This window comes from Spea bombifrons, chromosome 1, assembly GCF_027358695.1.
Source record: "Spea bombifrons isolate aSpeBom1 chromosome 1, aSpeBom1.2.pri, whole genome shotgun sequence".
Classification (NCBI taxonomy): Eukaryota; Metazoa; Chordata; class Amphibia; order Anura; family Pelobatidae; genus Spea; species Spea bombifrons.
In genome coordinates this window covers 32788249-32801818 of record NC_071087.1, presented here as the reverse complement: position 1 = coordinate 32801818, position 13570 = coordinate 32788249, and the positions used below count along the sequence as shown (strand labels likewise).

The 13570-nt window shown below is 41.1% G+C and overlaps 1 protein-coding gene across 7 annotated transcripts in view; it reads left to right on the top strand.

Moving 5' to 3' along the window:
* Positions 1-13570, top strand: part of RAPGEF2 (Rap guanine nucleotide exchange factor 2) — a 123237-nt gene that overhangs the window by 85693 nt on the left and 23974 nt on the right. For all 7 annotated transcript variants that reach the window (XM_053460151.1, XM_053460146.1, XM_053460138.1 and 4 more), the window contains one exon: positions 10656-10787. In XM_053460151.1, the coding sequence (XP_053316126.1) occupies positions 10656-10787 (132 nt within the window). The remainder of the gene's footprint in view (positions 1-10655; positions 10788-13570) is intronic.

Sequence of the window (13570 nt, the reverse complement as noted above, 5' to 3'; positions counted from 1 at the left end):
GAGGGGTTTACATGGTTACCTAGACAGATTGATCCCACCCCAAGTCACATTATGAACCCCGCTTGCTGGGAAGACAGGCAGGTACAGGGGGTCTATACTTTGTGTAAGTACCCGGCTCCTTCGGGCTTAAGGCTAGTAAAGGGCTCGTAAAACAATGCCGAATCCTGGCCTTGAAGATCTGGGATCCGATGCAGACGTGCCGGTTCCTAAACACAGCGGCCCTTTCTTTTCTAGTTATGATAATGCCACCTGCTGCTTCTCGCTTGGAGATGAGATTCTGGTTGCTAAGGAGGTAGTGTTGCCGAGGCAGGTGTGATACCGGCACCCCGTCGCAAAGTGCGGTCGTTCTAAAGCCACGCAGAAAAATAGTGTTTAGAGTATGTTAAATATATTATGCGCCTTATTTTATTCTCGTTGGTAGCATAAGAACCAGATACGTACTGCTGGAGAAGGGAATTAGGTTTATTGCCACAGAGATGTGCTTTCAACTTCTTGACTTCATCATGAGCTGTTGCTGCAGGCAGACTTGGCTTGCCCTGTATAATGCATAGTTAAATTGTACTGGTCTCTCCAAAGTCTTGTCACCCATTAAGTTATGCATTATACCGGGGCAGCTAAGCTTTGAAACATGGTCATCCCTCATCACTAACGACTCTTGTTATAAAAATATTCTTTAAGAAAAACTGTATTTCAATGAAATTTGAAATGAGGCATCACGTATAAAACATTTTGTTACAAAGAAATGGCCCTTTTCGTACCAATAAACGCTTCTGGAGTGTGTAAAGGTATCGGTAACTTTTGGAGGGGACTTCCTTCTCTTAGTGAAAGCCGAGTATGTATAATTCCTTAAAAACCAAATACCGCTCTTTGTTTTATTAGGTAGAAGAATTCACTTCAGGTTAAGGTTTTGGATGCTACCTGGAGCAGCTCTCCCAGGGGGCCAGTTTTGTTAAAAATATTGATCTGTACGTTGTGTGTTTTTGCTGCCATTATCGCAAATGGATCCACGGCCACCTCTAACATGCTATATGGAGCGCGCAAACAAACCAGATCCTGGAACAACTCCGGCGAAACCCCAGTCCTGGGCACATCGACATTAAAACGCTCTCTTATGTCCCGCTGGCTGGAGAGTCGTAGACTCGCTGACATTAGGGGCTCTCTGTGTGTGAGGGGCCACCCCAGCTGATCAGCCGCCTGTAATAATCCACCAAGTATAAAGAATATACCAGATATAGGCCTCATTTATCGGTAAATATCCAGAATGCACAATTGGTGTCAGGCCGTATGCTTCTTCCTCTGTGTATTAATAAATCGCGGTTAGACCTTGCCCCGGGTGGTGTATTGGTTGTAGTCTGGGGGTGGGGGGGATTTCTTCTGTGTGCATGTTTGTGGGCAGTGGTGAAGTAGTGGGGGGTACGGGTTTTGGATAACTTGGCATTGCTGGGATTATTGGACCTGCGGGGTTTGAAACGCAGGGCACTTGATTTTATTCTTATTTCTAGAATTTTTAGTCTTTTTGAGTCTTGCAGGAATTTCATTGGGCGTATACATTGCGTTTTGCGTGTGTAAATCTAACAGGGACCGTAATTAAACCCCTTCAGTCCCAGGTTTTTTTTGTACCTTTAGTCCCGTAGCAATTATGCCGTTTTTGCAGTACGTCGGTTCAGCGATTATTCTCTTTTCCTGTAAATAGTGTACCCATGTAAACTATATATTGTTTTTTCAAGAAGAGAGAGGGTTTTTTTTCAATACGCTGAGAAATCTAGTAAAAACTAGTGACATTTTTTGAAAAAACCCAATTTTAAAAAAAAATATATTTTACCCTCTGAATCCTCACAAAATTAGGTAAAGTGGCGGGAAATCTCCTCCAAATTTATCAACTCAGGTGTCCTGATTTCAAAAATACCTAATTTATATAGAATTTCCATACAAGTAACATTTGTGTATATCCGTCCTTTTACCGTAATCTTTATTTATACAGCAAGCGGATCTTTGGAGTGCTGGTTAAAGTGTACGTGACCTTTTATTATAGATTTCTCTAATATCAGACGGCAGCCATAGCCTCGGCAGGGAAAACTCGCCAAGCGTTCAGCCATCGATGGAAGGAATATTCTCACGCTGACATTAGCTTACAAACATAAAAAATGGTAACTTAGAAATTAGTTTTTGCTTTTTATCTGCTGTCTGGGCGATATCAAGAGCAGGATGACTTGCGGGCAGGAGTTTTTGCACATCCCTGCTTGAGCACAGGTTATTCAGTCAGAATGATTAGCTCGCTACTGAAGTGCTTTGGCAAACTGAATTTTTGGACACCAGATACATCTCCTGGTATTGATCAGACTTTAAACATGGTCTTTATCTACATGAAATTGGAACTCCAATCCCGTATGTTTCCGCATCTCATATTCAGCTTTTCTAATTTATTGCATGACCAAACGTCTTTGTTTAAGAGGATTTTTACGGCCGTATCATTGTGTGTGTCGTTACCCGCTTTGCGAATGATATACAGCCCTGACGGTGTTTTGGATGATGACTGTTTTAGCTGGGGAAATAGCCCCTTTCAGCTGGTACCGGAACGCTGCCTGCCTCGTTGCCTAGCAACACATTAAAGTTCTTACAACCGCTGACAAGTTACAGTGAGAATTAAGTGGGACAAATTAAATGGGGATTGCTTGTACATCCGCAACAAGGGAACTTGTGAGCACTGTTTAATTCCCATCCTGTTCACGTCAGCCGTTTTTACCGTTAATGTGTAGAGAATCACACCACCTTTGATCAAAAGAAGTATTTTCTATACATAAATTCATCTAATTATGTGTCAAACAAAATGATTTGTCTCTTTTTTGCGTTGGATGGGGGGCAGCGGTTTTGATCTCAGGGTAATAGGGCTGAATTACATTTTCTCAAGTGCTCCTTCTGAGCGGCGCACGAGGTGAGCGGCCCTTCATTTCCATACAACGTAAAGCCTCCGCATCGCTAATATTCGCTTTTCAAAGCCAGACATTTCCAATATTAGCGGACGTTGGGGCCTAATTAATCATTTTTTTTCTGTTCCCAAACGGCAGTAACAGGCAATCGCCGGCACGCCAATTGCTGTCAACTACAATTCCGGTTATGCTAGTGGTGGCGTTGAACACAGTGGAAATTAAACAAATGAAAGGCCGATTCCACACAGCATAAAATATATGGCAAGAGTTTGTTCTCTTATTGTTCAGGACAAAATCCCACTTTGATATTTTTGTTAACCTTTTCTTTTTATTGCATTGCAGTGTACTAAAGCATTATCTGTAGTACATGCTCATGAACATCATTACATGCAGAACTATCACAGGGGGGCAATGATTAAAAAATGGGGGAATGGTCTCCTGTGGATAACGCCCCAGCTTTAATGCTTCAGCAGCTCAATAGGTTAACAATATCATTGAAAGTCAGGGAGAGAGACCCTGTCCGGAGTCTCGGTCTACAGAACCTGTTAAAAGGCATGTCATGGGGCACAGTGGCATATAGGGGGTATAAGGCATTTCTGCAGGCAGAGTGGCATATAGGAGGGTATAAGGCATATCAGGGGGGCAGAGTGGCATATAGGGGGTATAAGGCATGTCTGGGGGCAGATGTGCATAACTGGGGTGGCAGGTTGGCAGATAAAAGGAAATAAATTTTTTTTCTCAATCATAGCTTTTATTAAATATGAGAGAATAGTCTACATGAATTAATATTTACTAGTAAAACTTTTTTACTTTATTCAGGCTTTTTCTTTTTTTCCTAAATTAATATTCAGATTTTGGGGGGTCGTGTTATAATCGAGCAAATACGGTATTCTCCACTAATTTATGCATGTCTCACATATTCAGCTGAAACTTTGCCCTGTATTTATTAATCCATGATCACAGCCCCCAACCAACTTATCAGGTAAGTCCTGTAAGTATTCCCGGCTCATACAGGGGAATCCGTTTCAGTATACACCCCCTGCAATATGTACCTAGCTTTCATCACGATGTACACTGCAGCCGTGACATTAGCTAAAAGAATAATTCTGCCACTGCTCAGCATAGCGATAAGTAATATCGTCCATATCGTGGAGGACGCAGAGGCTTCTATTACATGGAATGGATTACTCATAGACGCTATGTGTCTGAATTGTAAGTTGAGACAAAGGGATATTTTGCAGCTTTAGGATTTACAAGCATTCTTTTCATGCTTACATCAGGCAACAATAGTTTAAAATGTCCTTTAGCAGTTAATCTTCCACAGGGAAGCAAGCCGGATAGAGGTATTATGTATAACACTTGGAAGACTTGCTTTAAATTCACTATAATACATGCCACCAGGGCTGTGAAGGTATTGCCCCCGAATGAAGCAGGCTGTGTTATTGTATCATTCACCATCGGAGGGCTGCCGTTGCGTGTTCATACCCTACACATGCTTTACAATGTTCCTTAAGCCACCCGGGACTCTGCTAATCATTAACCCACAATTAGAGGCATTGTTGAAATAATTACTATGTGACTGGTGTCAGGCATAGAGAAATGTTCATTTAAGATGGCCAACCATAACATTTTGTCTTGCCCTCATCTACTTCCTTGCTTTGGGTGGTGGGATTCTGTCATATGAGATGCAGCTACTGACTGAGAGCGCGCGTTTCCGCAGAATGAATGGAGACTCGATGCAGTAATGGAAATGTTTATTTCAGGAAGGATTTCCAGCTATGTAAGACACATTGAACACACGGTAACTTGGACATAAACCCCACTCATTCATTACACCACCCCGCTCATTCATTACACAACCCCGCTCATTCATTACACAACCCTGACATTTAACACGTCCAAACCATATTGGTCAGTGGGATTTATTTTTTGTTGAGAAGGCGCTGGCTATTGATTTATTGTGAGCAGACTTTATTTTGGCTTTCGTTCATTTTTGTTTAAAGAGGTGAGCGCTGTTTAGACCTTTGAGCCGAGGCTGTTGGTGGTGGTTAATCATGGAGATCAAGCGCTTGAGGTCACCGATGAGATCTGGAGCAACCGGAATGTCCTTTTTTTAAATCTCATTCTAAAAAAAGAAATGGATACATCACTGAGCTTTGTTATTTTACCAACACTTTGTGTCAAGTGTTGACAGATATTTCTGTGTAGGAGCCACAGAAGCAAATCTCTCTTTTTCAATATTGTCTGTGATAATACGCAGACTTGTCAACTTGAAAACATAGCGTGGCGATACACTGGGTGAAAATGTAAGTGTGTGTGTTAGAATGTGCGTGTGGTTTTGGAGAGGGTCCAGAATATATGGTCCTATGACAGTTTCCAGTGATCTGTCTCTGCTGGAAGCCCTGCTTGGCACAAGCTCCCGGCGAGAGGGAAAGCAGGGCGGAATGTTTAATTACTGTCTGTGACTGTATCCAGCTTCAAATAAAAAAAGGAAATCTAGTTATTGCTTCTTTGATGTGAAAGCGGACAGCATCCCGGCTTCAGGGCCGCCGTCCGTGTTCGCAATTTAGGATGTGGTAGATTTTACCAAACGTTCAAATAAATATCATCTTTGAATAGTTCTCGGTAGAATCCTTGAAACCGTTCAAGATAGGAGAAGAAAAGAAAAAATCATTTTGGGTCCGAAACCCTTTTGTGTCCACGCGTTCTTGGGCCAGTAGGCTTTGCCGTATCGGGTAAACCAATCCTGCGTGTCTAGAGATGTAAAGTTACTTTCTGGGGTATTAAAGCAAATTAATGGCACCTTAATTTTACATGGCAGCAACAACTTGACCTTTGGAGAAGAAATGTATAAGCTGCTTCTAGTTGTAGACATAAAGAATTTTGGGACAAGATACACAAGTTTCATAAGTTTTCACAGTGAGGATACAGTACGCTGGAATCAAGGTTAACAGAAGGAAAACCGGTAAAATAGAGGTGATTCTTCACGGATCCCTGAATTAAAATAGAATGGATGCGATGTGGTACATTAAAAGTCCTTCTAACCTGGCCCTCGGTCCCCTGTCTACCAGCAGCAATGTTAACGTTAAGATCTACATAAATCCACCTCGACCAAATTCTCAAATCGCTCAGAACAGCAAAATAACAAGCCTCCGTACCGCTCATTAATGTTCCAAAGATGCATTGCATCTTGGTTCGTTTGCTTCTATTATAACTAAATATATGCATTATCCGGTTCCAACACCGCTTGGGCAAATCAGGAGTGAACATTCCAAGCAGTGGGGTCCGCGGGGCTTTTGGGAGAGGGATCTGCAGCCCCCAATTCAATCATCCCACCAAAGAAATGATAGGAGGTGGTTCCCATAGGAGACATTCTGGTCTGAAGGCTGCCGGGTTACAACCCTGTCTGCTTCATGTTTCATGCTGTGTGATCATATTCCTGGTCGCACGATAAAGAATACTTCCCGGGGCTTCGTAACATTACATAGGAACAATTTTCCGGGGAATCATTGACATTGTCTTTAAAGCTTTCAATAAATACTCAAATTAAGACAAATTGATGCTATTGGATTCCCATTCACGTCAGAGTGCCGGTGACCATGGATGTTAACAAGGTGCAGGGTGTAGGGGTCAAGGGTTGATTGATTTTTTCATAACACGCATACAGGGGTTTCACCTCCCCACTTCATGTCAGCTTCCCATCAACAGTACCATTCACAAAAACCCTGTGTCCTAGTGTTTCTGCGTGTGTATGTGAATGTCTATGTACAGTATGATGTGTATATACACTATATGTCACCTGATGTAAATAACATGGAGAAAGGCATCGCTGTCTTATTACTGTTTGGCAGTATTTGCAGTGAAGGAAGAATACTTGAGCTCGGGAAATTGATCAGTTTTTGCTGGCTCTGCCACAGGCTGCCACTGATCTCTGCTTCCAAGAATATACATTTTAAGCCATATATCAAATACAATCGAAGAAGAAATAAAAAGACAAACTAGACAGTTTTAACTAATAGCTTTGGCTAATGTATAGGTTTGGCGTGAATATATATTGTTAGAATTGTTGGGGCTATATAAATAAAATATATTATACCTGCCATTTAATATTATTGCGCACCATATCGGGCACTCTATGTATTTGTTTCAATGCGACTGTTTTTGTCTCTCCGTTAAAATGTAACGAGTGATAGTACATTAATGTCTTGTCTTTTCAATAAACAGTACATATGTTTTATTACAAGAAACACTTTCCTTAGTTTTCACACCTCGCAAGACTACTGACCCATCACTCTGAATGATGCCTATTAATAAGATCAATGGAGATGAGTTTGTTACATGTAATTACGTGTATTGACTGCTGCTCTTAAATCACTGAACCCTGGAAATGATGCGTTCTTTAGTGTCTTGCTTCCTTAGACGTTAATGAATATGCACCGTTTCGCATGATATATGGCTATCATGCCTACATGTCCTTTAAGTGTCTGATTCCTTTCTAATTGCCTCACGCCGTTCTTATAGAACATTAAGCCCGTAGTGAATTGAAATGGGAAATATATCTTGCTTAGAGTAGCGACATGGATGATGCATCACATACATGTGGGATAAATGAATGCTTTTTGTAGGAAGATACAGAAAAATAAGAAGGAACGTGACAGAGGCTAAATGGCTACATTGCAGCGAGGATTCCCTTCTCCGGTAGGCATTTGGGTTTAGTAGCTCCGCATCATCTCAGGAAGTATTATGGGAACTGCTGCATAAATTGGTGGCGCTGTATAGATAAAAGTTAATAATAATGTTAGAAACCCACTTTATACGTATATCATGGGAACAGCCTTCTTACGATTATTCCTCCTGTTTACGTTCATTTCTCCTTGGTGTCGGCCTTTGTAGAGGGGGCTGAAGAGGGCAGTAAGGGCAGTAAATGTATTAAAAGAAGTTTTACCACATATCTGTAAAATACTTTCAACCAAGTATCCCCAAAATAAATGATTTTGCAGACAAAAATAGTTTGGGAGTTACACTATGTGACTAACTAATTCTAGACACGGCAAAGCCATAGTTTGCCTGTTTTATCTAGTATTTTATGAGGATGGAAACTTTGGATTAAGAAAGTGAGCAAGATATAAATGCACCGATAGGCGTTATTAAATAGGCAGATTACAGGTCTATGTTCCTGTTATTTGATAGCGTTACGTATTCACATTCTGAAATGGTTTCGTTGTTGTTGTTACTAATTGCTGTTTATGGAAGCACAATGCTGATGTCCTTTCCAGGGTATATGGACACATGGTGCTATTTGGAACCGGGCCATTGTTCAGATGTGTCACACAAACATTGACAGATAAGATCCCACCAACCCTTTGTTTCCTCCGCCATTATCAAAGCTGCTCTCCACCGGGACGGAGTCCTGCTTAGTTTTGGACAACCTTTGTTCCTTTAACCTTTAGTAAATATTTACCAGGCAATAAAGCTGTTTTCGCTCTACTTTTCTCACAACTCAGTCGTATTCATTGTGATTTCAAAGCCAGCTCGGCAGGCGGTTACCCTCTTCACCCCCTCGCAACTCTATATGAGTGTGAGAATGAATCGCTAGGAGATCTGAAATCGCTCTTTGTGTGTCACACTAAATGTCTTTTGCATATACTTTTGGATGTGCCTGACAATCTTCTAGCCGGCGTCCTGTGAATCGTTTGGAGTTCCTCTTGTGAAATTGAAGCTGCTATGAGAAGCAAGCTTCACAACGGACGCCCCATCTTTTACCCATGTTCTGGGGAGACATTCCTGTCTACAGGTGTCCGTTATCATTGCCGCATTATGGTGGGGAGTTATCACTGTGTTACACACACAACTGCCCCTGGTGCGAACCGTGGCCATCGGCTTCTCTTCTAGAGCCCCTAGGAATGGTCTTTACTAACAGGGTCTCATGGGTTTCCTCACTCCCATTGAACTCCTTGCCGCTTTATGTCTTCATTACAGTTGCATACCAGTTGTTATCTTTATTGTCTAGAGTATGTTGTGATATTCAGTACAAGAACACGGCATTTGACTTAGATTCATGTTGTTGAGATATGTTGGTGATGTCCATTGCCTGGGCCGTATTACACGTACTTCACACTTTGCCTGTAATGTATGTATAATGCATGAGTTCCAAGGTAAGGTTACGCCATATTATAAATGAGTATTATGTTCCAGATCGGGCAGATGGAGCATATTGGGGTTGTAGGCTTGGAGTCTCGTTCCAGATGCCATGCTGTAAGCGACACAGACAGTGAAGCTTCTTGTAACGTTTCAGGCACACGCTGTACTCATAGTACCGGACGGAGAGGGAGCTCTGCCAGCCCGATGAAGTCATCTGATCGAAGCGACTGGTTTCCAACGTTCAGCTGCAATCTGTTTTACAATAAATTCTTTAAAAAAAAAATACTCGAGGAACGTAGTTTGTTTAAAGATTACCTTTTGTGTTAAGGGCTTGAAACATCACGGCTAGAAATAGTAACGGTGCCGCTTGCTTTGGAAAATATACAAGCCGAGCAAATTGGCCGAGTGTCAGTCACGTTGTGATTAATTTGTAGAACAGGCTCCAGGCGAGATGTATTACTCTGTAAAAGCCAATAAACAACACAACAGTGTCTCTCGACACACTTCTAGCGTCCCATTAAAATGATGCCACCAAGAAACTCTGCCTCCTTTGGCCGCCTTCTCATCTCAGTTTCACTGCAAGCGCTGAGCACATTACGTCCTCGCCTGCCTAAATGTAACGCACTCCCTGTGTCCTGTTTATCCATTGTCCAGCCTTCTGAAATATGATGGTGCACTATAAATCAAGAAAGATATGTGTGTGTATGTATGTATGTATGTGTGTGTATACGTGTTAAATAACGGGCATGAACTTGAATATTGACTGAGTTTTAGTATCTGTCCCTGTACACGATTTCTTCGGAATACATTCTCAATGTGCCGTTTTCTCGTTCGTTTCTCTGAATGCAGCTGTTGGGTTTTTGTGTCTGCGCGCTTTCTAGTGAATTCCGAGCAGGTGGAGAGGGCTCTAGCCGGGAAGGGAAAGGGGAGAGGCGGCTCCGCATGGTGAATACTCCCTGATTATAGTCTTCTGACACGTTTCATGGAGCCTTTCACTGCCTCTATTATTACAAGAGCGGCTCATGCCTATAAACCGAGAGGGAAGTTTGTAATTGCCAGTGATTGCATTCTGCATAATTAAGCACATAAAGATTTCTTTCCATTGAGATATTGCCTGCCCGGTGGAAGGATAATATACTTGCGTATAAGGGAACCATTGTATTGTATAAGGAATGGCTCTTTTTGGTTATTAACACAGCAAAGTGTAAAGGTTTTTTTATTAGTATTATTATTATAATTATTATGAAGAACCCCATGGGGAAAAAAAACAAAACCATAGCCCCAAATTCTGCTATTACCTGCATTGAAATGGCAAAATATGTTGAGTGCAAACAACGATACTTTTAATCATTTTAATATTTGTGCTGTCGATGCACCATCAATGGTTAGATTATTTAATGCAGTTGGTGATGCATGTGAGAACAGCCTCCATTTTGCTTTTGCTCTAATACTTTTGCTTCTGTTGATTGAATGTTAAATATTTATTTAATGCTGGTAATCGTGCGAGCTGTACGGTTGATGTAGATGGAGTACTAGCGGCCGGGGTATGTGCCGTCACTAACGTTTCCCGCTCTTTTCTTCCTCTAGCTCCCTGCTGATTTTACCAAGCTGCACATTACCGACAGTCTACATCCACAGGTGACCCAGGTGTCTTCCAGCCATTCGGGATGTAGCATCACCAGTGATTCCGGGAGCAGCAGCCTGTCTGATATCTACCAGGTACGCTGACATAACCACCACAATTTTTATATATATATATATATATATATATATACACTCAGTCCCACTAAACATGCCTGACTGGTTAGATGGGCCATGAAATTCCATCCATCACGTAAGGGATAGTCATTATGTAAATTTGAGAACATTTAAAATGTTTCTTTACATTTGCTGACAAATACAGACAGTTGCTATTTTCTCTTAGGTTTTTGCCATGGGATACAATTCTGTAAAGCAAAATAGGGAGGTTGCATCGTTATTCCTGTGTAAATGATGTTCGCTCATTAGCATAAAATACATGCATGTATTGGCGAGCCAACTCAAGTTTTCAGCCTCTTCAATTTGTTGTGTAATAAATAAAATAAGAGGTACAAAACTGATCGTATTTGCTATCTTCATAAAAACACTTTTTTCTTGAATATCATTTCTAACTGGGATATTTTGTGAATAAAATAATTTTGTTGGCTGGGGTTTTGAATAAATTACCCTGGTCTGTGGTTTGTATCTGAGCTCACCTTTCATTTTCTCTAAACTGGTATATAGAATGGGTTCCAACCCTGAGAGCTGGCAAACGTCTAAAAGCAATGGCTGTGCATTACCCAAGGCCCATTAACACTCTTGGCTCTCAATACGAGACCCTGCTCCTTTGCGCATGTTCTTTTCACATATTGTTGTTCTTGTACCTGCGGTGGTCATGTTCAGCCCTGCATGATGTTCGCAGGGAAACGGTTGTTTGATTAAAGCATTAGTAGTCGGTGAAATGAAATGTATATTATTTTGCTACCTATTATTTTAAGCTTCGGCCTTTTTTTGGTTTAAAGGCCAGCTCCTATCTATTTTATAGCGACCTTGACTGCGTTCTTACTTGTTAGAACATTATCTAGAGGTGATCTGAATGGCTTCACGTGTGAGAAGGTTACTCTGTCTCGCAGCATTGTGTGAATCCCAAGTACTGATTGAGTTATGGGTCTAGAAAAGCAATTGCTGTTTCAAGGGCCGCTATCAGACCGATGCAGCCGCTGCAAAGTGTTAAGTGCCATGTGTGCATAATTCATGTGTAGCTATTTATGTCAGGCTTCAGTTGTATCGTGGCGTGTATTGACTTGGAAGGTGTTGAAGAAAGAGTTACATGAACGACAGACAATTTTCTCTGCATATCCCATCTGCACACACAGATGTAACCCTTAAAAGCCCCACATAGTTTTCCATAGATTCATTTTATAGTAACAATTTCACTCAAATTATCAACCATTTAAACTTTTACCTTGGTGGTAATGATGTGGCCTTGAACCATGTCCTGCTGCCCTTAGTGGAACCAAACTACAGCGCCATGCGGAGTAGATGTAGCTGGTAGTTTAGCACATTTGGCTTATACTGTTGCTTAATATTTTGAAATTGTTCAATGGTAGCACTTTCCTGGGTTTTGACTAGGACAGTGTTGAGGGTAATGGCTTGTTATGTCTCGGTTGCAAGGTGTAGCTAATCTTATAGGCTGCAACACATGGTAGGAAGTGGGGGCAACGAGGGCTACCATCACCACCTCCACAACCCCCTCGCCCCAGGGCCTGGGAATCAACTCTGATCCATGGAGTCTCTAAGCCAGACCAAGACAGTACCCATGCATGGCTAATTGTTGTATAAGAAAACTTTATTTATAAATCAATTATCAACCATTAACAGCCAGCCGTTTCACAGATAAACACACACACACACACATATATATATATATATATAATCCAAATTTAACGTGAAAACATTTAACTCTGATTTAATTCTCCTTGTTTGGAATGGTGGCATTTTAATACCATATGTCTGTTGTAGGCACCAATATATATTCTTGTATGTATACCAGAGAGATCTAAAACTGAGTTCTGATGACATTTCTGCTGTTTTTGCCATTCAGTGAAATGAACACTTGTAAAAATAACAAAATACCTTGATATATCTTTAGGGTCTAACAAGATTTTCAATCAAGCCGCTAAATTGCCAACTGATCAGCCACATAACATAATTGCCCCTTGATAGACATTACTGCCACATTTTTGGCTTCAGGGGTATGCATCTTAATTTGCATTAATGACCATTTATAGTCTTCTTATGATTAATAGTAAAAAAAACATTTAATTAAAATGGATTAGTGCATTTTAACAGAATATCCTCATGCATATTCAACATAGTATAAATAAACCAGCTAGCCATGACTTATCATGAGGAGTATGGGGGGGGGGCTGTCTTCTCAAAAAAAATCCCACTTTCACAGCCTGCAAATCACCGGGAAGTGCGATTCCCCACGTCTAATGAGCGTGTTGATTAAATACGAATCTTGATGAGTTTTTGCATTTTGGTGACGTTACCTTGGATATTGCCACAAGATATAAAGGCATTGGGCAAAGGACAGCGGTTTGTAGTGAAAATAGCATCACAGACCGATCTTTATTTGAATAAATCATGAAACTGGATCTTCAGATGCCTCCCAGCATTGATCTCATAATAGAACTCTTTAAATATTCATTTTGCTGCTAAATTTTGTATGTCTAGCATTTTGCTTGGAAGAAGCGCTCATTAAGGACGAGACACGCTTGTTTGGTTAAAGAAGTGAAAGGGTATGACCATTTATAGAATCCAGCGTAGGGCAATAGGTGCCCCCGAAGCTGTAATGATTTAGATAGTGTAAAGATGAGCGAGATCAATCAGATTAATGTATGTCATAAATAACGGTTGGACATTATAGTTGCCATTGTAAGTGAGTGGCCGCTTCCAGTTTATTCTAGTTACTAAACTTA